The sequence below is a fragment of the Apodemus sylvaticus genome, chromosome 18 (assembly GCF_947179515.1).
Source record: "Apodemus sylvaticus chromosome 18, mApoSyl1.1, whole genome shotgun sequence".
Taxonomy (NCBI): Eukaryota; Metazoa; Chordata; class Mammalia; order Rodentia; family Muridae; genus Apodemus; species Apodemus sylvaticus.
The window spans coordinates 31,045,035-31,071,657 of record NC_067489.1 but is presented as its reverse complement, the minus strand read 5'-3'; the positions used below and the strand labels follow the sequence as shown (position 1 = coordinate 31,071,657).

Genomic DNA, 26,623 nt, shown 5'->3' with positions numbered 1-26,623 from the left:
GATAACCTGTCTCGAAAAACCAAACCAACAATAAATAAATAAATAAATCTTTAAAAAGATAGAAATCAAAGAGAAATATTAATTTTTGCCATGCTCCTCCCAAAAACCAACCAAACAAGCAAACAAAAAAGCAACAACAACAACAAAGTAGAACGAAAAACTTTTATATCAAGGGATCTAAATATGACTGGCTAGATGGTGAAAACAGCTGAGAGATTTGTAGGTACCTAAATCTGTATTTCCCCGGGAGTGCACAGGGTTGCCCTTACTGGAACTTTATGGAGCAAAACTAGTGTGTTAAAGCAAAGTCTCTGTGTTCAGGGTACAGCAGCACAGACGATGAGGAAAGAGGTGGCGATCACAGAGGAGAAACTCATCTTTACTCCAACCAATTTCATCCTGATTATTCCCAAGATAAGCTTATGTAAGCAATTCTTCTGAACTTCCACGGTTTTAAAAGCATTTAACCAATAGTAATCGATTACAACGATGAATGGCCTCGCCCTTCAGTGTGTAAGGCAGTGAGGAATTTCTAGTCAGACTCTCGGTCTATCCCCAGCATCCTGACATAGGATACTGAGATACTATTCTCAACCGGGTTGGCATTTCTCCTTTGAGACACTGGATAATTAACCTTTGTCCTAGTCAGGGTTTCTATTCTGGGGTAAAAGGATGTTGCAAGAGGGAGATGTAAAAACACCTTAATCTGGACAGGCACACTTGAATTTTAGTGTTTATTTCTGGGTTACTTCCTTGACGGTAATGCCTTCAGAGTTTATCCATGTGTACCATGCTATCAGAATTTCCTTCCTTTATAAGGCGGAATAGTATTTCACATACTACACTTTATGTATTTATCTGTTGAACTTTGGGCTGTTTCTGTGTTTTGCTTTATTTGTTTATTTAAGACAGTTTCTCAGCCGGGCGGTGGTGGCACACACCTGTAATCCCAGCACTCTGGGAGGCAGAGGCAGGTGGATTTCTGAGTTCGAGGCCAGCCTGGTCTACAGAATGAGTTCCAGGACAGTAAGGGCTACACAGAGAAACCCTGTCTTGAAAAAAAGCAAATCCAAAAAACAAAAAAAAGGAAAAAAAAAGACAGTTTCTCTATGTAGCCTTCGTTGTCCTGGAACTCCCTCTGTAGACCAGGCTACCCCTGAACTAACAAATATCTTCTTCCTCTGTGCTAGGATTAAAGGCTTGAGCCACCACCACTGGGATGTTTCTGTTTTTTTGGTGATGGCAAAATGGTGCAATATATGATGATTGCTGTTCCTTCTGTTCTCTTGGGTAAATGCAAATAAGTACATCAATGGGTCACACAGACTCTCCTCTCTCTCTCTCTCTCTCTCTCTCTCTCTCTCTGTCTCTCTCTCTCTCTTCCTGTTCCTCTTTATCTTTCCCTCCCTCTGTCCCCCATCTCTTTATCTCTGTGTGTGTGTGTGTGTGTGCGCGCGCGCGCGGTGCATGTATGTGTGAATCGAACCTAAGGACTCACGCATTCTAGGCAAGTACTTTACCATAGAGCTGCACCTCCAGCCATCTATATTTAGTTTTCTTAAGGAATCATATCAAAGGTGTTGTGGCAACAACTCTTCAGGAGACACACACACACACACACACACACACACAAATATGTGTAATAAAAATTTTTAAAGAGAATTCTTCTACCATGGTGATGAGAAACTTTTGATAAGTAGTAGTGTTATGATGGCTGTTCTTGGCTGTCAACCTGCCTTTATCTGGATTAACTAAAGCCCAAAATGGAAGCCATGCTTATGAGAGATTTTTGCTTAACTTTAAGTATGAAACTCTACTTGTAATTTGGATCTTTGAAGTAGAAAGACATACCTTTAATCCATACCTTTTGAGCTGGGAAAAGCCACCTCTAATCTGGGCCACGCCTTCTGCTGGAAGCCCATATAATGACAGGAAAGACAGAAGTCTTTGCTCCCCTGCCTGCCTGTTTGCTCTCCCCTCTCTAGCAAGTCCATTCCTTCACTGGCATCAGACCCTACTTCTTCAGGAGTCTGGCATAGACGGAAGACCAGCAGAGATATCGCGCCTCATCCATTGAGCAACTACTGGATTTTTGGACTTTCCATTCATAGGCAGCCACTGTTAGATTAGCTGTACCGCAGCCTGTAAGTTATTCTAGTAAGTCCTCCCGACTCTGTCTCCACATATTTATACACATACACACACACACCACACACACACACATGCACACACACGCACACATGCACACACACACACACATATACATATTTCATTCTTTAACTCCTGCTACTCTTTGAGAACTCTGACCAATTAATTAGCTTTCTAACTGATTCTTAAATACAAAGGCTTTCAAAAACTTATTCAAAAGAATGTATCTCCATTAATCAGCCTGGCACACAGACCATGCTCACTAAGTATTAAACCATGAACAGACATGTGTCCAGAAGTGTTGCCTTAGTAAATAGGGAGAATTTAATGTTTTGGGATTCACCCATGAATCTCCAATGGATATTTTTTACTCTAATCGTAGTCATGAATGGTCCATTATGTCTAAGCATGAGGAATAATAAAGAAAAACCATCAGAATTAAAACGTCACACCAAAAAGGTCTAGAGCAGACAGTAGCCTGAGCCACTGAGCGAGCCCTGGAAGTTCAACGGAAATCCTTTGGAGGAACATCAGAGAGTGTGGGTCAGAGCTCACACTGTGCAGAGAGATCAGGCTCTGAGGACAATCAGGTTGCCAAAGGCAGAGAGGCAAGATCTGGAAAACTGGACTACGAATGCCAGAGGCATTAAGATGCTTTAGGTACACAGTGTTTTGTTGCTAAGTATTTGTAGAGTTGTAGCCTGTTTGCAAATGTCCGTGTGTGTCCATAGGGAGACCAAAAGTAAGTAGTGACGCACGTGTGCCAAGACCGGAAGTTGATGTCAGGGGTCTTCCTGATCCTTCCCACCTTACACTGCGGCAGGGTCTCTCGCTGAACCTTGAGCTTGCTAATTCCCCCTAGTCTAGCTAGCCAGCTTCACCCCAGAGATTCTGTCCCTACTTCCAGAATCACAGACATCTGTCATGTCTGCCTCTGTTTATTTTTATGTTGCTGTGACTCCAATCCATGGCCTTGTGCAGGCCAGGCCTGTGCTCTCCCCGTTAACGGTGACATCCCCACCCCCAGCTCCACTTCTCTGTGGGTTGTGGGGATCTGAACTCTGCTCCTCATCTTGCACGGCAAGTGCTAGATCCACTTAGACACCTCACCAGCCTAATCAATGCACACTTACATTTTAAGATTTATTTATTTTAATGTGTGAGTGTTTTACCTGCACATATGTGTGCCCAGTGCTTTTGGAGACCAGATGAGGTACTAAGTCCCCTGGTACTGGTGTGGTAGAAGGTTGTGAGCCGCCATATGGGTGCTGGGGAATTGAAACTAGGTCCTCTGGAAGAGCAGCCAGTGCTTTTAACCTCTCTTCACCCCACCCCACTAATACACACTGAATGAATGGTTTTAAGTTGCTGTCAGTTCTTGCTTATCATACAATGTCTTCTCAATCACGCTTTTGTTTTTTTTTTTACCCCTACCAATTGAAAATGACATCATAAGTCACCAATAAACCAAGAAGAAAACAGACCCTTGAAATCTGGTGATGACCTGACACGCATAAATCATTTTGTTTTCCTACTGGATACAGAAATCTCATAAAACACTCTGGATCTCGGGATGACAATTATCTGCCAAAGGCAAGTGGGTGTGGCTTCTATAAAGGGAAGTAGTTAATCAGGGTAGCCAGTCCTGTGGTGATGGCTGGTTGGTCAATGTGTTCCTATGAGTGAAATAGACCTTCAACCTATAAATATCATAGTCTATGTGTAAGTGGAAGACTCTAGATTGAATCACATAAACAGGGATTATGTTTACGTAGAGCCTCTGTCAATTCTCTGGTTGACTCAAGCCAGGCGGTGGTGGCGCACGCCTGTAATCCCAGCACTCTGGGAGGCAGAGGCAGGCGGATTTCTGAGTTTGAGGCCAGCCTGGTCTACAGAATGAGCTCCAGGACAGCCAGGGCTATACTGAGAAACCCTGTCTTGAAAAAACCAAATCCAAAAATCAGGTTGACCCAGTTTACAAACCCAGAAACCCTAGGATAACAGCAGGATCGCTTCTTTAGGAAAGTCCCTGTCCCACTGCCCCAAATTTACATTTATACCCACCCCCCACACACACACACATTTTCTTGAGAATTCTCTTGTACTAGGGTGCCCTCTCACTGGGAAAGAGGGAACGACTTCAGAAACACTGGTTCTAAGCAGCCACTATTCCAAGGAACACAAAATCTCACTGTGGAGAGCCAGAGGAGGGAGTTGCTGGAGCCTCTCATGGTCCTCAGGGGTCTCTGAACCCATCCCACAGATCAGAGAAGAGATACCTTTCGCAGCTGGCAGAATTTCCATGCATGACTAAAGGTTGTGATGGGAAAGTCTATCTGTGTCTACTTGGTCAAATTATAAACCAAAAACAGGATTACACAGGTAATCCCCATTCCATCCCCATGCAGAAGACAGAGGGATCCTGGGGAAATGACAGTGGTTTGTCATAGTCCTAACCACATGGTAATGCTACTTGCAACTCTTGTATCAGATATGGGGGAGACGAGCATAGGGAATAGTTTAGAAAGCTGGGTCTCCTCTTGGTTTGGGCTCCACACATCCTTCTTCCAATAATGCAATTGGAAGCCCAAGTTCCTCACCATCCATCTCTGGGCTGGTGGTTTTGGGTTCTATAAGAAAGCAAGGTGAGCAAGCCAGGGGAAGCAAGCCAGTAAGGAACATCCCTCCATGGCCTCTGCATCAGCTCCTGCTTCCTGGCCTACTTGAGTTCCAGTCCTGACTTCCTTTGGTGATGAACAGCAGTGTGAAAATGTAAGCTGAATAAACCCTTTCCTCCCCAACTTGCTTCTTGGTCATGTTTGTGCAGGAATAGAAACCCTGACTAAGACACTATTAAAATTAGATACAATATGGCAAGGGACATGTACAGTAATGGTTATGTAATCTGCCAAGCAAAATAGAGAACCATCCAAGCTGTGTCCCTAATAACAGAACTCTGCTGAATTCCATAGAAGAAATCCCCAAGGAATAATGGTGTCATTCCTTCATTCATGTGATTTGCTGTTAATCTTGACTGTATTCCTAACCTGTACTGTCATTTCAGTTTTAAAAAAACATTATTTAGGGAACTGGAGAGATGGCTCAATGGTTAATAGCACTGACTGCTTTTCCAGAGGACCCAAGTTCCTTTCCTAACACCATCTCCAGGTAGCTCACAACTGTAACTCCAGCCCCAGGGAATCCAACACCTTTGGCCTCTGTGATGGTTTAAATAGGAATGGCTCCCACCAGCTCATATTAAAAAATGGGCCACCAAGCAGACTGTTTTCAGCTGGCCAGAACTCATCTCAGGGATGGACCTCCAGTCTGTCACAATGTGATTCACTGCAAATTGTACTGTTTTTCCCTTCCACGAATACCACACTGGTTCATTACATTGAAGACAAAATGCTGTCAAGTCATATTGGGTGAATTTGTTCTTCGAAGATGTAAACAAATATTTACTTACCCAGACAGGGAATCACAGCAGGTCAAAGCAGCGTTCTCTACCGAAGGCCAGCTTGGCCAACCTGAGTTAGGGTTCCTGACAGGTTCCTGGGTAAAGCACAGAGAGCAGCATCATTGTGAAGCTCACACCAGCACTGGAGACTTCCCCAGGGCTGTATAGATGGAGTCCCTCTCTTAACCTTCCATACCTTAGCTCTTCCTGAGACCACATGATTATCTTCAGCTGGGTCAGACTTCCACTCAGCTGTCAGAGAAATGCAGGCAAGAGTGGCTGAGGTTTCAGGCAAAGGCTCATAACCATCCACTCTTGCCTTCTACAAGGAGATGCAAACGGGTTCTCCATCTTTAATATCTAGAGATAGGTCTTAGCTGCTTTGATGAAGATGGTCTATTAGTCAGGGTTCCCTAGAGTCACAGAACATATGGGTAGTTTCTATATAGTTTTTTTGTTTGGCTTTTTTTTTTTTTCGAGACAGGGTTTTGCTGTATAGCCTTGGCTGTCCAGGAACTCACTCTGTAGATGAGGCTGGCCTCGGTCTCAGAAATCCACCTACCTCTGCCTCCCAAGTCCGGGATTAAAAGCGTGCACCACAATTGCCTGGCTAGACTATATATAGTCCAACTCCCCAACAATGATCATCAGCAGCTGTGAATGGAAGTCCAAGGATCTAGCAGTTGCTCAGTCCCACAAGGCAAGCAGGTGAAGAAGAGTCTTCCTTCTTCCAACATCTTTATGTAGGTCTCCAGCAGAAGGTGTGGCCCAGATTGAAGGTGTGTGCCACCACATCTGGATCTGGGACTTGGTTTGTCCCAGGATGACCTTGAACTCAGAGATCTCCTTGCCTTAGTCTCTTGGGATTCAAAGCTACCTATACCTCAAGATCTCCATGCCAAGATCCCAGGTTAGAAACTTGTATCTCCCAACCTCAAGATCTGGATCACAGGTGAGCCTTCTAATTCTGGATTGTAGTTTGTTCCAGATATAGTCAAGTTGTCAACCAGGCATAGCCATTACAGATGGAATTGTGTTAGGCTCTTCAAGTACTAACAACTACTAGTAAGCCATTTACTAGTCAGGAGTGGAAAAAATAAATCCAACAAAAATCCAGTAGCCTATTAACCTTGGCAAAATGTTAGGGGGTCTACTATTGTGAAATACATGGTGACAATTTTTTTCCGGGTTTTTTGTTTGTTTGTTTTGTTTTGGGTTATTTTTTTATTTTTTTATTTTTTTTGGTTTTGTTTTTTCCAGACAAGGTTTCTCTGTGTTGTCCTGGCTGTCCTAGAACTCACTCAGTTGACCGGATGTCTTCAAACTCATAAAGAACCACCTGCCTCTGCCTCCTAAGCGTGTGTGCCAACCACTGGCTCGGCAGAGATAACCTTTTTAGGTGAGCACTTTAACGGTCTAATGTGGTCCTTCTACAACCAGGGGAGAGGCTCAGCCCCCAGCAGGCTTCAGGCATTAGAGCTTGTCCTCTGGACTCCTGTCCATTTCCCAGATGTGCTGAAAACCTCCTAGTCTTGAGAGGTGTGCAGAATGAGCCGGCTCTGCACAGGTGCAGGGTGCCACGCCATACAGGTCAAAAGATCAGATGGTTCATTAAGGGGCAGGCACAGAAGCTCTCTGGAGCCCCCCCTCACTAATCTGTACTGCAAGCTTCTGGTTTAAGATACATCTTGGGGTAGTTTGTTACCCAGCAACGAAACACTCTGGCCATCTCTCCAGCTCTAACCTTCTTTCCCAAAGTCACAGGAATGTCTGTCTAATAATGTGTAATTAGAATGGCAATGTCCCATTTGGTGGACAACCTAGGGCTGTTGTCTCAATTATTAGCTGTGCCTCTTTTATTCTTCAAGGTGTCCCCTTTAATCAACAAACCACATAGTGGCCCTGTGCTTCCTGCCCTGCTATCCGTTTAGAAATATTTTCTCTCCTGCAGGGTATGATGATGAATCCTTATAGTCACAACCTTTGGTAGACTGAGGCAGGAAGATCACAAGTGTGGGCTATCTTAGGCTACACGGCATGACTATCCTGCAAAAATAAAAATTAAAAAAAAAATTGCCAGACTAGAAGGTTACTCAGAAGTGAATGCCCAGTCTTTAATGAATATTAGTAAAATCTAGTGAGCACCTACACTGGGCTATGTACTGTACACAGCACGGTTATTTGTTCCTATTAATATGTGGGTTATGAAGGGCTCTGAAGCCACAGCTCTTCAAGGGCTAGGCTAGTCTGAGGGTGGATGAGAACATAGTCTGTTGGTTTACTGTGGATCCAGTACAGGACCACAAGGACACCAATGGGCTGAGGGATAGGGCTCAGGGTGTGATTCAGTAGCAGAGCCTGTATTCTGCAAACCTAAGGCTCTGGGCCCCATCCCCAGTACTAAAGTACAAGGTAAACATAGCACATACTGTGTTAGAATAGCACTGGCTGGGCTGGAGAGATGGCTCAGTGCTTAAGAGCACTGACTGCTTATAGTGGCTATTCCTGGTTGTCAACTTGACTATATCTGGAATGGAATCTAGAATTGGAAGGTTCACCTATGATCCTAATCTGGAGGCTCAGAGATATAAGTTTCTGACCTGGATATTGGCATGGAGATCTTGAAGCATAGTGGCTATGAATTCAGAAGATTAAGACAAGGAGATCTCTGAGTTCAAGATCATCTGGGATTAAAGGCATGGAGGCACACGCCTTTAATCTGGGCCACACCCTCTGCTGGAGACCCACACGCCAGTAATCTGGGCTATACCCTATGTTGGAGACCTACAGCCTTTAATCTGGGCTACACCCTCTGCTGGAGATCTATATAAGGACATTGGAAGAAGGAAGCCGTCTTTCTTGCCTGCTTGCCTCATGGGACTGAGCAACTGCTAGATCCTTGGACTTCCATCCACGGCTGCTACTGCCACCCATTTTGGGGGAATTGGACTATAGACTGTAAGTCATCGACAAATTCCCTAACTGCCCATACATTCTGTGACTCTAGAGAACCCAAACTAATACACCATGCTACTGAGTTTTTTCATTAAGCTTTTCCTGGGTGACTTTCTGAGTGGCCACAGCTAGTTTTAGCACTGACTTCTGGGTAGCCCCCCATCCTGATTAAGTTAAAGCAAGCACATTAATAACTATATTATATATTTGTGATGGGAATAAAATAGGATCCCCCAAAATTGTGGATTTTTGACTAATACAGGTCAGTATACTCTCAGTAACCTGAAAAATTGTGTGCCAAGGTTCTGGGCTCCACTGGAACTCCAGTCTTACTCCCAAAGTTGAGGTACCCCTCTGCTGAGAGGGGAGGCTCCAAGAGCAAGTGCTATTTTTTTTTTAAGATTTATTTATTTTAAGTATATGAGTATGAGTACACTGTAGCTGTCTTCAGACACACCAGAAGAGGGCATCCCCATTACAGATGGTTGTGAGCTACCATGTGGTTGTTGGGATTTGAACTCAGGACCTCTGAATGAGCAGTGTATTAGTCTACAGATCCGGATCCAGATAGGATCAGAGGTGAGCCTTCCAATTCTAGATTGTAGTTCATTCCAGATATAGTCAAGTTGACAACCAGGAATAGCCACTATACATGGTATTGCTCATGAAACCCAAAGACAAGGAGGAATCTGTTTACCCAGCTGATAAAGACAATAGAAATAGGGTTATAACACTCTGTACTGGCTGGTTTTGTGTGTCAACTTGACACAGGCTAGAGTTATCACAGAGAAAGGAGTTTCAGTTGAGAAAATGCTTCCATGAGATCCAGTGGTGGGGCATTTTCTCAATTAGTGATCGAGGGGGGAGGGCCCCTTGTAGGTGGTACCATCCCTGGGCTGGTAGTCCTGGGTTCTATAAGAAAGCAAGCTGAGTAAGCCAGGGGAAGCAAGCTAGTAAGGAACATCCCTCCATAGCCTCTGCATCAGCTCCTGCTTCCTGACTTGCTTGAGTTCCAGTCCTGACTTCCTTTAGTGATAAACAGCAATGTAGAAGTGTAAGCTGAATAAACCCTTTCCTCCCTAACTTGCTTCATGGTCGTGATGTTTGCGCAGGAATAGAAACCCTGACTAAGACAAATTGGTACCAGCGTAGTGGGGTATTCCTGTGACAACCTAACCATGTTTTGGGGAGGACTGTGGAAAGGCTTTGGAACTTTGGGCTAGACAATTCATTCGGCGTTAAGAGCTCTGTGGAATGTTTATAGGAGCTTGGAAGATAATGTTGAGAACAGTGCAGAAGATGGAGGCCTGGCTTGTGAAATTACAGAAGGAAGATTAAAGACTCTTATCAGGGCCATTGTTATTTGGTTGTGAAGATTCTGTGGTTTTAGTTAGCTGGGGTGAAAGAATCAGTTGTGATTAATAAGATACCAGAACTACTAAAACCAAAACTTTGCATTACTGGGACTATTGATGCTGGTTTGCTGGAGCTAAGAAATTAGTGGTGATTAAGAAGAGACCCGGCCGGCGGTGGCGCATGCCTGTAATCCCAGCACTCTGGGAGGCAGAGGCAGGCGGATTTCTGAGTTTGAGGCCAGCCTGGTCTCCAGAGTGAGTTCCAGGACAGCCAGAACTACACGGAGAAACCCTGTCTCGAAAAATATCAAAAAACCACACACACACACACACACACAGAGAGAGACTGGCATCACTGAGGTGAAATCTTCTGAGAAGTGTTTTCTGATAGTGTTCCCGAGATAGCCAAGGTTGTAACTTGTGGTATGGCTAGACTTGGTAATGTGTAAGAATCACCCAGATGGTACTGGTTTTGAAGGCATGAAGGGGTCATGAAGAGCAGCTGAGGCTCTGCACTGTGAGAGGCTATGGAAGGCCATTGGTGAGGATGCAACCTCAGTTGCAATTGATGAGCCAAGACTGAAGGGGTCATGCGTAGTAATTGAGGCTTGACACCATGAAGAGAGCCTATTGGTGAAGCTAGTTACAGTGGAAGACAGCAGCGTTTTGAAGATGCCAGTACCATGAGAAGATCACCAAGAACAGCAGCAGCAGTGGAGGACAGGCAGCTGGAGCCTAGAACAAGCTGTGTAGGGCAGAGCTGGAGAAGTGACCCAAACTCTTGAAGGAGCCCTGAAGATACAGAGCGGATTCCAGAGATTGGATGGTTGGAGCTTGATTTTGCTTTTGATTGTGACTGCCCTGATATTTTTTCCTCTTGAAGTAAGAAGGTATTTTAGTAGGGCCCACAGTTAAGAGACTTTGAATTTTTAAAAAGACCTTGAATTTTAAAAGATATTGGATATTTTTAAAATATTCAAACTTTAATATGCAAGACTGTGGGGCTTTTAAAGTTATTTAGATCTTGGGAATGAATAAGAAAATAAGGGTTGAGGCTTAATAGTGATGTGTTTGTGTGTCAAGTTGACAAGGGGTCAATTGTACTGGCTAGTTTTGTGTGTCCAACTTGACCCAGGGTGGAATTATCAGAGAAAAGAGTTTCAGTTGGGGAAGTGCCCCCATGTGATCCATCTGTGGGGCATTTTATCAATTAATGATCAAGGAGGGAGGGCCCCTTGTGGGTGGTGCCATCCCTGGGCTGGTAGTCTTGGGTTCTGTAAGAGAGCAGGCTGAGCAAGTCAGGGGAAGCAAGCCAGTAAGAAACATCCCTCCATGGCCTCTATATCAGCTCCTGCTTCCTGACCTGCTTGAGTTCCAATCCTGACTTCCTTTGGTGATAAACAGTAATGTGGACGTGTAAGCTGAATAAACCTTCCCTCCCCAACATGCTTCTTGGTCATGTTTGTCAGGAATAGAAACCCTGACTAAGTCACATACACACACCTCCACCCCCTTTTTTTTTTTTAAATCAGGATCTCCTGTAGCCTAGGCTGTCCTTTACGCACGGCTGCTACCTCTCCAGTGCTGTTGTGCAGCACCGTATCTCAGGCTACCCCTCCACATCCATCTATTCATTGAGACTGTCTTTCATATCCCTGGTACTTCACAGCTTTTCTTTTTTAAAAAGAATTTCATTTGTTTAATGTGCTAGAAGTGTTTTTGCCAGTGTGTTTGTACACCACATGTGGCGTGCCCACAAAGGCCTGATGAGGGAGTCAGGAACTGAACTCAGTCCTTTACAAGAACAAGAATCCCTGAACAGTTCCTTCCCTCCAGTCCCTCTGGCCCTTGTTTTAAAGAGACTTCTTCACCAACAGATGTTGATGTCTGTTCTCCCGGTGTGAAGAATCTTAGAAAATACACTGATAGCAGTACAGTTCATAACAAATTTTATAAGACAATGCAGTGAATTTCCAATTTTTGGAATTGTTTTTCATAAAAAAGTAACAAAAACACAAGAGATATTGAAATGACCGAGTGAACCAGGAATACTCAGAAGGGCAGGCTCCGGGAGCCGCAGCCTCCCCTCACGCATGCGCAGTGGCTCTGGGAGCCTCAGCCTCCCCTCCGCATGCGCAGTGGCTTCTCCAGGATAGCTCTCATTTACCTAGCCAGCCTCAAATCTGACTTCAATGCACTTCATTTCATGAAAATAACACAAGCCATTTTTAAATCACTTAAAACAGAGCAAAGAAGAAAACAAGAACAGAGAGGTAACATCCTCGGGGCAGCTTTCCAATACAGAACAGAAATACCGCACGTATCTTCTGTAGACTAGCATATTTATAGATGGAGACTCACCATCCTACAACACTCACAAGCTAGGCCAGGAGAGGCCATGCATGCCTAGAATCCCAGCACTCATGAGGCTAGAGCTGGAGGAGTCCGAGTTGTTTGAGGCCACCCCAGGATGCATAGAAAAAGAATGAAAAGAAAAGAAAAGGTCAGGCAGCCATTTTCATCTGTCAGGTGCACTAACTTCAGTCTATGTCACATACATTTAAACTTGGAATGGGGCCAAAGCAAGAAATCACAACACAAGGCTGTTAATTAAAAAAAAAATCAAAATATTAATTATTGTAAATATTATCAAATGAAAACCGACCCCAGATTAACAAAACAACCTTATGATTAGATACATAAGTTCTTTTTTTGTTAAACTGGAAATTTACACCACCAGAAGTTCCTGATCAAAATACAGAAATCTATCAAGCTGGAGCAGGACGTAAACTTGATTGGTTCCTCCCAGAGGCCCGCTGGTCGGACCGCTAGCCACACGGGTGCCCGGGGTCTCAGCGCAGGGTGACCAGCTCTTCTGAAGAGGTTGGATGAATGGCGACGGTGTTGTCGAAGTCAGCCTTGGTGGCCCCCATCTTCACTGCGACAGCGAAGCCCTGCAGCATCTCGTCACACCCGATCCCCTGCATGTGGATGCCAACCACCTGTGAGACAACGGAGATGACAGATGTCAGGTCTTTATATCCAACGTCACTGTTAGTAAGCCTGGGCTACAGTGTCCTCTGCAGCCCTGCGACAGTGGTTCCTTCCAGTGCACGCCGCGCCTTTCTTACGCTTGCTTTCTTCCTGTCCCTGGCATTTCTCTTCAAACACGATGTCTCTGGGTCTTGCTGTATAAGTCTAGGCTGGCCTCAAACTTCTGATCCTCCTGCCTCAGCCTCCTCAGTGCTGAGATCATGAGCTACACCACCATGCCTGGCTTTCTTCTTTCCTAAGAGCTAAGCCAGATAGCTACAGACTCATGTCTTCCCGGCCCAGCTGATTCTGTCCCCTGTTCGCTGAACGTCAGTCGTTCTGCTAAGTCACAATGTTATTTATATTTTTGAGACTACACAAGGATAATAATTCAACCTCTGCTATCTGTGGCAAGAACAAGAACTCCTGAATTTTAGTTATAAAAGACCCTGGGAGCCCACACTGACAAAGTGAGACCGTGGCAGAATGTGAAGAGAAGGGCAGGGCCCTGCTCATTCTGGTGTGGCAACTGCAGGCCATGGAGGATGGATCCGGTCAGCAGGCTGCGTTTTATTGCTGAACTAAAAACCATAGACTATGTCTTGGGGCATGAAGCTCATCAAATCAGATATGAAACTTGTAATTATTAAGAACTGAAATTAAAAACGATTACTATAGCTACATTTTCAAAATATATTTTTTTAAAGATTTATTTTATGTATTTGAACCACACTGTTGCTGTCTTTTTTTTTTTTTTTTTTTAAGATTTATTTATTTTATGTATATGAGTACACTTGTAGTTGTTTTCAGACACACCAGAAGAGGGCATTGGATGCCATTACAGATGGTTGGGAGCCACCATGTGGCTGCTGGGAATTGAACTCAGGACCTCTGGAAGAGCAGTCAGTGCTCTTAACCGCTGAACCATGTTCATTTATTTCACTGTGTGTGCTGGGGGGGAGGGGGTAGAGACAGCACGAACAGGTTCAGGGGAGGGAGTCGTCAGGCAGGCCGGCTATTTTCTATATCAGTAAAGGTCAAGGAAAAACTGGGAGTCAGTTCTCGCTGCCAACCTATGAAATCAGCTCAGCGTTAGGTCATCAGGTCTTCAAGCACCTCTACCGTTGGATCATCTCACAAGACAATGTCACAGCTAGGTATTGTCGGCATGTGGTATGGACCTTACAACCGGGGAGACTGAGGCACAAAGATTGAGATAGACCAGGCTATGTGGTAAGAGCTGATTTCAAAAATCCAAACAAAAGGAAATACTTCACATAAGCCATATCGCCATATCTTTTACACAACCAACATTCCTCCTTAAGATTTAATTCAACTAGAAGAAATTGCTTAATTAGCTCGAGAATCCAAACTAAACCTAATTTTTAAGTTATACAATAAAACCCATTCAAATACTGCTCAAAACTCTAAGAGATCACATGACACCCACTGACATGGCTACATTGAAAAAGACACTGGGGAAGATGTGGGGGAAAGTAGCTGGGGAGACAGAAAATCCTTCCAAACACCAAAACCTGTTTGGCAGAACCTCAGAAAGTTAAACCAAGAGTCAGTAACTTTCAAAAAAAAAAAAAGATTGACTACATTTTTACTTATTGTTTAATTACTTTAAGCTTTGTCTTATATTTGAAACACATTTCCCATTACGTTTTTAAAGGATTTATTTTGCCACTTATTTATGCGTTTGTCTGCGTCTCTGTAACTCTGTGTATGTGTGCAGGTGGCCCTAAAAGGCCAGAAGGTTCCAGATCCCCTTAGAACTACAGTGGCAGGTGGCTGGGAACCACCTGTCTGAGGTGGGTGCTTGCCACAGGGTCACCTTCCCAGGTTTCCTTTTCCGGTATTTCCGAGCTCCAGTCTCTTTTGGACCCGTGGACAGTCAGTCCTCATTATCTTTAAAATAGTAACTACGTCTGCAATGCCGAGACTGAAACCTCACTTTTAAAAAGGGACAGAATCTCTTTTCAAACATGAAGAGACCCCATTTCCCCGGTACCTTTTCCTCTTTGTTGGCACAAACCATCTTCATGACGCATTTCGTCTTCCTCGTGGTCACGGCGTGATACATCGGGGTAAAGGCGGTCGAGTAGATTTTCACATTGTCTTTCCCATACTTGTGAACGGCTTCGTCTATAATGCGTGTGAAAAGAGATATCCATCAAGAGCTATCTCAGAGCGCTACGAGAGGGTAATAGCCAGAAACAGACCTGAATCAAACCAACAGGAAGCATCCAACCACATTGAAGTAAAGGACATTCTACAAAATAAGCGTCCGTGTCATGACAGACACAGAGGAATGGTGTCTCTGACGAAGTGAGACCAAGCTGCCTGTAGTAAATTATGCTAGACTGAATTCTGGACTCTGTGTGTGTGTGTGTGTGTGTATATGTACAAATGAATATTTGAAATGGCTGGCAAAAACTACCCAAAATCAAAAGTTTAAACAATACTTTATTAACTGACATTTTTCTCATCTTAAAACAATTACGTAAGTGAAGACCTGTGTTCTTGAAAAAAAAAAAAAAAAAGATGTGGCGAGAGATGGCTCAGCGGTAAGGAGCACTGACTGCTCTTCCAGAGGTCGCGAGTTCAAATCCCAGCAACTACATGGTGGCTGACGGATCTGATGCCGTCTTCTGGTGTGTCTAAAGACAGCTACATTATAGTCATATATACATAATATACAAATATTTGTATATATGTATATATGTATTTTTGCTTTTTGAGACACGTTTCTCTGTATAGCCCTGGCTGTCCTGGAACTCACTCTGTAGACCAGGCTGACCTCGAACTCAGAAATCCACCTGCCTCTGCCTCCCATGTACTGGGATTAAAAGTGTGTGCCACCACTGCCCGGCAAAAAATAATTTTTTTTTTTTTAAAATACAAGATGTATAGTGTATGTATAGGCTAAAAAAATGATGTGGAAAAAATAATGACACAGGGGAGTCCTTTGTATTCTTTTGGCAACTTCTAAAGTTATTCAAGTATAAAGCGGGGCAGGGGTAGAGGGCCACAGAGCCACACGGGCCGTAGAAATCTTCGCTCCTAGTACTCCTGGCTTAAGAACTAAGATTGCAGACTAAACAAAGGGTCCGTGTAACTCGGGAGACAGTTATTTGGGCAGATATAGTTTAGAGAGGAGACCACAAATTAACCTTCATTTTCAAATACCTACCTTCAGTGAGCCCCACGGTCCCGATAGGGGGGTGGCTGAACACCACGGTAGGGATGTTGTCGTAGTCTAACTTGGAATCTTGTTTGCATTCGAAAAGTCTGTGGGCAAGTTTCCGGCCAGCAGCGATTGCGACTGCAATGACATAAAAGCCGGTGTGTGTTTTATTGTTTGTTTTAACATAGCAGCGCTGTCCCAACAGCCCTTTACTGGTCTGGCGCACCTCTGACTGAACTCTACATCAATGTCATTGTCATGTCTACTTTAACATAATGAAGATCTAGTGTTACCATCATGAGCAATTTAAAAGTACTGGCTTAACAAATGCTGTATTCTCTTATGAGGAAAAGGAGCATAGCCTTAGATTCCTAATCACCTCGAAGGTAATCTGTTGAATGAGGACATTAGCTTCCCGGCCAGATATTTATAGAACAAACCAGTTTGGCACATTTTTTTTTTAAAGCTAAAAAGCTTGCTTATGTGTTGGGGGAAATATTAAAAAAAGTCAACCTGGCTCAATCCCGTGTTTGTGTCTCTGCCCCAGTGGCCTGGCTGGCCATGCGCTGGCCGATCTGTTTTTATTCTGACTCTGAACTCCGCAGTCTCTCCACCCCAGAGCCAAGATAAACCCCTTCCTTCCTTCCTTCCTTCCTTCCTTCCTTCCTTCCTTCCTTCCTTCCTTCCTTCCTTAAGCTGCCCTTTTCAGTGTCTTGTGACAGCAATGAGAAGCAGCAGCAAAGACAGTTCTGACGTGACTGTGACTGTGAAAAGCTGGGTGGCTTTAGCTAACGCACAGGCCTCTCTTCCCGAGGAAGGAAGCAGCATTACCTGGGGTGAGAAGCGCTTTCCCACAGACGTCGCCTACAGCATAGACGCCTTTGACGTTGGTATTCTGGAATTCGTCGACTAGGATGTGGCCTCTTTCATCAGTCTGAATGCCCTGAAACCACAGAGGGACATTATTATGAGCTGGGGAGCAGAATGCTTGTCCGGCATGCTGCAGCCTTAGGGTGCATCCCCAACATCAGTGCATGCCTGCAACCCCAGAACGTGGGAAGTAGAGGCAGGAGGATAACAAATTGAAAGGTGAAGCCAGGTCTGTAGGTGAAGAGCTCGCTAGGCAAGCAAGAAGACCCGAGTTCAATCCCCGCCGTACCTGGACGAGCCAGGCGTAGCAGTAATGAGAGCTGGGGAGGCGGGGACAAGGCGGTCATCCCTGAGCCTGCTGACCACGGCAAGCTCGACAATTCAGAAAGAGACACTTTCTCTCAGACAGTGAGGCACAGAGCAACCGAGGAAGACACCGATGTCAGCCTCTGGCCGCTACATACATATATACACATGAACACACACACAGATTCAACACATAAGGACAAAAACTGGGAGAGGCGGGTAAGGTGGGTCTCGTAAATTAGAACACAGCAAATCACACATATGTATAAAATGCTACAAGGAAACCATTGTTAGTTTTCCAAAAATTATTCTTCAAACTCAGCAAATAAAAGAGCGGGAGGGAGGAAGGGAGGAAGAGAGGGAGGGGGGAGGAAGGGAGGGAGAGACAGACAGACAGACATACTCTTCACATGGGGCCAACAGGGTGGCTCAGTGGTAAAGGGCTTGCTGACAAGCCCAATGACCTGAGTTCAATACCCAGGACCCACATGGTGGAAAGAAGGACCAGAGTTCTGCGAGCTGTTATCCGACCTGCACACAGGCACACAGCAGATATACACACACTCTCACAAATAAACAAACACAATTAAAAAAAAATCCAAGCCAGGCAGTGGTGGTGCACGCCTGTAATCCCAGCACCCTGGGAGGCAGAGGCAGGCAGATTTCTGAGTTCGAGGCCAGCCTGGTCTACAGAGTGAGTTCCAGGACAGCCAGGGCTACACAGAGAAACCCTGTCTCGAAAAAAACAAAAAGCCAAAAAGCCAAAAAGCCAAAAAAAAAAAAAAAAAAAAAAAAAAAAACACACAAAAAAAACCAAATATACTTAAACAGTGAACACTTACAAACATCCCATCTGCACATCCAAGTTTTAATTAAATGTCATTAAAGACTAAAAACAACGCAAGTCCCTTCCTAGATATTTTTTTCATTAAAATGGTGAAGGCTCCGGGCCTGGTGGCTCATGACTAGAATCCCAGCACTTGGGCAGTGGAAGCAGGAAGTCCGGAAGTTCAAGGCCGTCCTCAGGTCTTACCAAGAATGAGGCTAGCCTGGACCATGAAAGATCCTCCTGTCTCAAAAGACAAATTCAGGCTGGGACTGATGGTGCAAACCTGTAACCCTGGCCACTAGGGAGTGAAGCAGGAAAACGGCAGGGCTAGTCCAAGCTATAGACCTGAGTTAAAGCTAGCCTAAGCTATAGACTTGAGTTAAGGCTAGCCTAAACTATAGACCTGAGTTAAGGCTAGCCTAAGCTATACACTTGAGTTAAGGCTAGCCTAAGCTATAGTCTTGAGTTAAGGCTAGCTTAAGCTATAGACCTGAGTTAAGGCTAGCCTAAGCTATAGACTTGAGCTAAGGCTAGCCTGGGCACCTGAGTTGGACTTGGAGGGCTAAGAGCACACTCCGTGGCAGAGTACCTGGTTAGCGTATGGGAAAGGGCTGTACATCTGGATCAGACCCCTCCCATCTAACAAGACACCTGGCCTGGGGTGAGGACACTGGAAGGGACAAGTGTTCAAAGCAAGAGCTTCATGACAAAGCACCTGGATAAGTGTACAAAAGGTCACAGCGCAATCAGGAGACCGAAGACCACCCAGGACGGACGAGTCTCACTAATCAATCAACCAATATTAATCAACCAACCAATCAATCCATAAGCTTACCAGTTTATTTAGATTCAGGCCCTTAGAATTTGGGTCCCGCCCAATGGCCCAGAGCAGGCAGTCAACATCTGTTATCGTGGTCGTGGTGGGTTTCCTACCAGGAACGGCAGTAACCACTTGGAGGTCCAAGCCCGACGATGTCTTTTTTACCTCCTTAACCTGTTTGAAAAAAGATGTGTTGAGTATGTGTGGGAGGAGAGGGGAGAAGGTAGTATCAAAGCGAATGGGGAAGAAACTGGATTGCCCCCCCCCCCCCGCCCCCCCGTACTGGAGACGGAACCCAGGACTCCGTGCCTGCTAGACAAGCATCCAACCACCGAGCTACTTTTTACTTATTTATTTACTTACTTTATTTTACCCACTCTCTTTTTACTTATTTTGGGATGGGCTCTCACTAACGGCATAGGCAGGCCTTAAACTTAGTCCATAGTTCAGATGTGCCTTGGACTCATGACCTGCTGTCTCAGCTTACAGAATAGCTGGGAGTTTAGACCTAAGCCACTGGGCATATAGTATAACCAGATTTCTTGTGTTTTCTGTTTCATTTTAAGACAGAATCTCAACCTACATTCCCAGACTGACCTTAAATCCATTATCCATTTTTCTGCCCCAGACTTCTAGGATTGCAAGGTTGGTCCACTATATCTAGTTAGGATTTTTAACATTTACTTACAGCTGAAACAGGTATTTAATTTTGGCCAAAGGCCACAGACACAAAACTCCCCAAAGCCAGGCCTGTCTCCTTGATGGTCTCAGGACTGCCGGCTTACATTGTCTTATGGGAGGGCTGGAACGAGTGGCCCGACAGAGGGCTGACCTTGGTCTGCGCCTGAACCCACAGGAGTAAGGATCCTGAGGGCAAGATGCTGAGGCAGAGGATAGGTTGAAAAACAACCCAACACTTGGATAAGGACGTCTGTGCGCTAATGGTCCATTACAGCTAGCTTACTAAGAATTGTAATATTATGTGTTCTATTTGCAGGGAGAATATGGGACAGTATCAGCCAAAAATCATCACACAAGGGGACAAGGTCAGGAGAAAGCTAATTGGGTCACAGATGGAGCACACAGCGGCCTTGGGTCTGACCAATGCCCTCTGTAAGGGTGAAGAGTTGGATTCCCAGAGTCTGAAGCCACAGCTACCCTAAGGGCCTGGCTTCCTGGCCCTACCAAGCATATTCTGGGTGTTAGACAAGAATAATCTTCCGTTCCCATACACCAGGGCCTCAGGAAAAGCCTCGGGTGGGCCTGGCTCCCAACATGATCCCTGGCTGGTGGAACTGTTTCAGAAAGGATCAGGAGTGTGGCCTTGTTGGAAGGGGTGTGGCCCTGGGAATGGACTTTGATATTTCAAAAGCCCAAGCCTGGCCCATCAAGTAGGTCTATCTGTCTGTCTGTCTGTCTGTCTGTCTCTCTCTCTGCCTGTTGCTTGTGGATAAGATGTAATCTCATAACTACTGCTCCAGGACATCCCTGCCTACCTGCTGCCGTGATCCCATAATGGTGGTCAGGGACTCACCCTCAGTCACCCTCAAACTGTAAGCAAGGCCCCTCTAATGAAATGCTTTCTCTTATAAGTTGGTCATGGTGTGTCTTCACAGCAGCAGAAGAGTAACTACGCCAGCACAGAAATGCTACAGCTTTAAATATATATATATATTTATATATATATAAATTTAAATTATATATATATATATATATATATATATATATATATATATATATATATATATTATTATATATATATAAATTTATCTCACACACACACACACACACACACACACACACACACACGACCTGAGTTTGGTTCTAAGCATACTGGAAAGCTCATAACTGCCTGTAAGTTCACCCCTAGAGAAATCCAAACACCTCTGGATATCTGTGCTCCAAGGATACCTGTACTCGTGTGTGCATTATGTGTGTTTTTTGATTTCATGTATGCCTTGTACACCACCTGTGTGCCATGCCCAGAGGCCAGAAGAGGGCATCCTATCCTTTGGAACTGAAGTCACAGACAGCTGTGAGCTACCATCCTCATATAACCAGAGTGTATTCTGAATACTTCGAACCAACCTCAGGTTGCTTACATGCCAAGCACATGAAAATGTCATGTTATAGTTGTTTGCTAGACTGTATTATAGAGAGGAATGAACAACAACAAGAGCAACAACAACAACAACAACAACACCCTGTACACGTCAGTAGAGACGCCCTTTTATTTCAAATCTTTACAGTCCAGTTGTGGATGAATATGCAGTTATGTGGACCATCCACACAGGTCCCCAGCTCGTCACTTAACGAAGGTCCCCAAAGTGGCACTGATGGAGCCCCCTTCATTTCTGCATCCCCAAAGCACCCCATCATTCATTACCCTACCCAGCACAGGCTATGCTGAAAGGGTGGCGCAGTCGCACGAACCAGGCGAATTCTCTAGAAAAACTCTACTGAAATGAGGTAATTTCCTGGGGAAGAAACTACACTGGCAATGCTTTGGTTAAATTACATAAAACAGGTAAAATACTTTTTAAAAGCCATACGCTCGGAAATTTGATTTCTTGTTCTGTCTTGAAAAATCGGAAAAATAAGGATGTGCAGAAAAGCGCACAAGAAGAAGAAACATTAACAAGTTCCAGTTCGAGACTCAGCTGCCAGCTTTCTTGTCTCTGAATGTGAAATACAGCTCTTTGAGACAGAAAACATTTGGCAGTGGCTGGGTGTGGCAGAGCACGTCTGTAACGCCAGCACGCTGAAGCAGGAGGCTCGTGAGTTCAAGTCTAGCCTGGGCTGCAAAACATGATCCTGTTGAGTGACCATTAAAACAACAATAACAACAAAACCAACCATTCACCACAAAACACAAACATATACAAACACAAACATATACATGGAGGTGGGTGTGTGGGATGGGTGAAGGTAGGGGTGTGGGCATGGGTGTAGGTGTGTGGTGTGGGTGTAGGTGTAGGTGTGAGGTGTGGGGTATGGGGCGCATTGCTAGAGACCACTCAGAGGTTAAGAGCACTGGCTGCTCATGGAGGACCCAAAGTCAATTCTCAGCACCCCCATGGCCGCTCACAACTGTCCGTAACTCCAGTACCACTGGGTCTGACCCTCTTCTGATCTTGCAAGTCATCAGACCAACACACAGCGCGCAGACATCCATGGAGGCAAAACATCCACACACATTAGAGAGAGAGAGGAAGTCACTGCCACAGGAACCAGAAGCAGGAGAAGCTGCAGTAGAGGAAGCACAGGCTGGCAGGGCTAACCTGCGGCTGCCTGAGGGGCAGCTCGGTGGCCACACGTACCTGTGAGAACTTCAACACCTCCACGCCGGCGTTCTCCAGCTCCTCGGTGCAGTTGGAACTGATGAGCGAATCAAAGCTTCTAAGCACCTGCATTTGCCATGGACGCACAGGGACGGACGGTGGGAAAGAAAAAAAACCCGATTAGAGGCGAGAAGCATGGCGTGGGCGTGCGGCTCCAGCGTGCGCTATCCTTCCTTCCTATCGCCTCCTTCACGCGCCCACACCGGCACAGCTCAGCAGACCTCCACTAGCCTGCGTCTCCAGCGTCTACCATATCTGATTTCATGCACATCTATTTTAGAGTTCTGGAACATCAACAGTCAAACTTCAGACCTCACTTCAGACCCCACCTAGCTTCCTGTTTCTCTCCTTGCGGAAGTTCCTATTTCTTTCTTTGTCCGGAACCCAAGGAAATTCTCATGCAATGGGGCTGGCTTCCCCTCTGAGAAAGCTCTCTCAATTATCCTGTGAGAAGCAGTAGCTAGATCCAGCAGTTTAAACTGGTACAAGTGAATGAATATGGGGTGAGGGGCACAAAATTCAGGCAACAGAAAAAAATTTTTTTTTCTAAACACATTATGACCCAAATTGAATTAAGAACCAAATGGTTAGAGACTTCATGGTACCGTGCATCTGAACACACCACAGGTGTGCCCTGTATTTTACGTGCCCCTTAGTGCCAATGACACCCACTGAAGGCTTCAGGTCAGATTTACAACTACTCTGTGTTAGGGACCTGCGGTGTTTTTACTGCGCCTACAAAGCTCATGGCTCTTACAGAAACATACGGTTCCATTTCATATTCCCACCATTTCTTATCACTACCATCACTTCTGTACTGGCTGGTTTGGGGTGTCAACTTGACACAGGCTGGAGTTATCACAGAGAAGGGAGCTTTAGTTGGGGAAGTGCCTCCATGAGATCCAGCTGTGGGGCATTTTCTCAATTAGTGATCAAGTGGGGAGGGCCCCTTGTGGGTGGTGCCACCCCTGGGCTGGTAGTCTTGGGTTCTATAAGAGAGCAGACTGAGTAAGCCAGGGGAAGCAAGCCAGTAAGAAACATCCCTCCATGGCCTCTGCATCAGCTCCTGCTTCCAGTCCTGACCTCCTTTGGTGATGAACAGCAGTGTGGAAATGTAAGCTGAATAAACCCTTTCCTCCCCAACTTGCTTCTTGGTCGTGATGTTTGTGCAGGAATAGAAACCCTAAGACAACTTCTTAGCATGTAAGGGTCAAGTCAGTATCTCTTTGGATGGTACTGTATTACAATGTTTCATTTTAGAGATGGCTGCTCTATGAGAGCTGGCCACACTGCCTGGAGTGGTTTGAATGAGCATCCCACACAGGCTCAGCTACTCCAGTACTTGGTCTCCTGTTAGCTCTGATGTTTGGGCGATGAGGGAGGGGGGAGTTTAAGAGGTGCCGCCTCGCTGGAGGAGCAAGGAGCAGCTGTGAGGATGTAAGGCCTCAGGACACTTCCAGGTCACCCTTACGGCTGTTTGCGGCTAAACTCTCAGCCTTGGCCATCAGGCCTGCTATTTGAGGCCATGATTTCCCGCCATAATGGAGTCTCTCTCCTCTGGAACCACAGGCCACAATCAACCCTTTCCACACGGGGCTTTTGGTCCTGGTGGTGGGTCACGGCCACTGAGAGAGGCTAATGTACTGTCTGTTCCTATCGAAGAGCCAAATCTCAAAGTGAACCTGATTCTGTTCATAAGGAAAGAGATTCTGGGTACAAAGGGAAGTGGTTTAAGGGGCATGGGCTGGGACTGACTCTGCACACCGTGGAAGATAAAAATGTGAAATTTACAGGTAAAAGTATAAGTTTGCCTAGAACCCATGGTGGAAAGAGGAACTGCTCCCTAAAGCTGTGCTCTGACCTCCACCCAGGCAGCAGGGCGTACACCCGTCGACACCCACACATGGGTATCAGATGTACATAATAAGCAAATTACATTAAAATTTAAAAACTAGGGCCGGAGAGATGGCTCAGCAGTTAAGAGCACTGACTGCTCTTCCGAAGGTCCTGAGTTCAAATCCTGACAGCCACATGGTGGCTCACAACCATCCGAAATGGGATCGGATGCCCTCGTCTGGTGTGTCTGAAGACAGCTACAGTACACACAATACATAAATAAATCTTCAGAAAAAAATAAAAAATTAGGTGATATCTAGGTTATTTTTGTTTCCGTTTTTAGAGAGGGGGGGGGGGAAATTCTCCTCTAGAAAAAAAAAAAAGAAAGGGGACAGGAGGAGACAGACAGGGTTTACCTTATCATGCCTGATCATAAGAGACGTCCTGGAGCCCAGGGCAGAGAGGATGCCCGCAATCTCCACAGCAATGTAACCAGCACCCACGATGACGCTGCGGCTGAGAGGAAAGCAAAGGCGACTGTTCTTAAACTGACTTGGAAATGCTTTAGGCGAACAGACTAACAGGCTTCCCTCAGGCTCTTGGCTGGGGCTCCCTGACAGCTGGCAGTTTACAAGCAACAATGTGACTTCGTGATGCACCTGCGGTTCCAGCCTCTGGAAGCAGGGGCAGCCTGCTGTGAGTTCTCAGCCATCCAGAGCTACTCAGCAAGACCCTCGTCACATAGCCAAGCGGTGGTGGCGCACGCCTGTAATCCCAGCACTCTGGGAGGCAGAGGCAGGCGGATTTCTGAGTTCGAGGCCAGCCTGGTCTACAGAGTGAGTTCCAGGACAGCCAGGGCTACACAGAGAAACCCTGTCTCGAGAAAACCAAATCAAAAAAAAAAAAAAAAAAAAAAAAAAAAAAAAAAAAAAAGACCCCAGTCACAAACAGAACACAGAATTTTCCCTCACAGAGGAAAGATGTTTTTCATTTGACATTTCAGTTCCCTGTGCCCTGTTTTCACTCATTTATTCATCTAGAGAGTCTCTGTATCCCAGTCGGCTGGCTAATGCATAGCTGAGACGGGTCCTGAACGCGTCTCAATTTCCATACATAAATCTCACAGAACCATTCTCTTCAGGGCTGGGGACTTCTCCTCAGTCATTATTCAGTTCTATTAATCCTTAGAGCAAGATCAAAGGCCATCTTAAGACAGCGGCTTTAAATCAGGCACGGCGGCTCCAGGTGGTAATCCCGGCATTTGGGTGGCCCAGGCGGCAGCTGAATTCAACTTCCTGAATTCATTTTGATTTAACAAAAGAGCTTAAGCCTCTGCTAAATGCTTGAATAAATGTCTGATACGTGTCTGGGTTGGAGAAATGCTGTTGCTTAGGGCGTACTTCCAGGCTGAGGCAGAAAGATTTTTCAGGTTATAGATTTTCCAAAGCTCCCAACGTGCCCCGCCCACTACTGCAACACGCAGGAAAAGTATTTAGAGGCAGAGCAAATGAACCATCAAATGAACCATCTTCCAGTACATTCCATAGAAGCCTCAGCCTAGAGAGGCTTCCCGGCCTAGCTGAAGGGTAAGAACCCAAATGGTCGCAAACGCCCAGCGAAGACCCTCTCCCCCTAAAATCTGTGTACAACACAAAGCTCCCATCCTAAGACCTATGAACTAGTCCCCGGTGCACCCCGTCCCTCGTTCCTGTCTCTTCCTTTCCGTGTCTCCCCCACTTTTGCTTTTCTCACTCCCTCTCTCCACCTTCTCTTTCTGTTTTGGACACCGAAGTCCTACACTGTACTCGCTACTGCACTAGACAGGATGGGGAATGGTTTCAGCTCTCAAAGGACCTTTTTGTCCGATGCTGAGAGGGTGTGACCCAGGGCCCTTTCCCAACCAGACACACCTCTGCCGCTGAGCTTTACCTCCAGCCCACGTGTTTAAAGACTGGCCTTGCCAGGTGGCCAAGGCTGGCTCTAAGTCTGTTCAACAGGGGAGCTTGAATTTGCAATCCTACAGCTGCAGCCTCCACAGTAGCTGGGCTTATAAATCCACACACAGTAAGGCCTGGCCCATGAAGAATTTCTAAAGAAGGAAATGCACCCTGAAGTTCGTCAGAGGAATACTTGAGGGTAGAGAGCTTAAAAACAACGGGGGAATGCCTGAAAGATGGGTATTTTTGCAGGGGTTGGGGACCAAGGGACAGGCTGCTACCGCACGGCTTTCTCTGAGCGCTGCAAGCAGCCCAGGGTTTCCTCTTGGCCTTCATCTCACCGCCTGTCACTATGGTGTACACTGAGAATGACTCTTCACACTTCCACATCCCCAAAGCAACCCCTTCTTACCTCAGAATGCCTTGACACCCACTACCACAAGCAGCCTTCCACAGGGTTCAAGCTACCCTACCCCATAAGCCCTCAAGGCAAATAGGGAACCATGCGGGGCACAGCATAGGTTCCTCACATACAGGATT

The 26,623-nt window shown here is 45.6% G+C and overlaps 1 protein-coding gene across 1 annotated transcript in view; it reads right to left on the bottom strand.

Moving 5' to 3' along the window:
• Positions 1-11,850: 11,850 nt before the first annotated feature.
• The window catches only part of Gsr (glutathione-disulfide reductase), a 41,832-nt gene continuing 27,059 nt past the window's right edge, over positions 11,851-26,623 (bottom strand). Inside the window, exons 7-13 of the mRNA XM_052162217.1 lie at positions 24,563-24,662; positions 22,290-22,376; positions 18,985-19,143; positions 16,976-17,087; positions 16,151-16,282; positions 14,969-15,102; positions 11,851-12,920 (exon numbers count right to left, since the gene is read on the bottom strand). Coding sequence (XP_052018177.1) covers positions 12,771-12,920; positions 14,969-15,102; positions 16,151-16,282; positions 16,976-17,087; positions 18,985-19,143; positions 22,290-22,376; positions 24,563-24,662 — 874 coding nt within the window. The 3' untranslated portion in view covers positions 11,851-12,770. The remainder of the gene's footprint in view (positions 12,921-14,968; positions 15,103-16,150; positions 16,283-16,975; positions 17,088-18,984; positions 19,144-22,289; positions 22,377-24,562; positions 24,663-26,623) is intronic.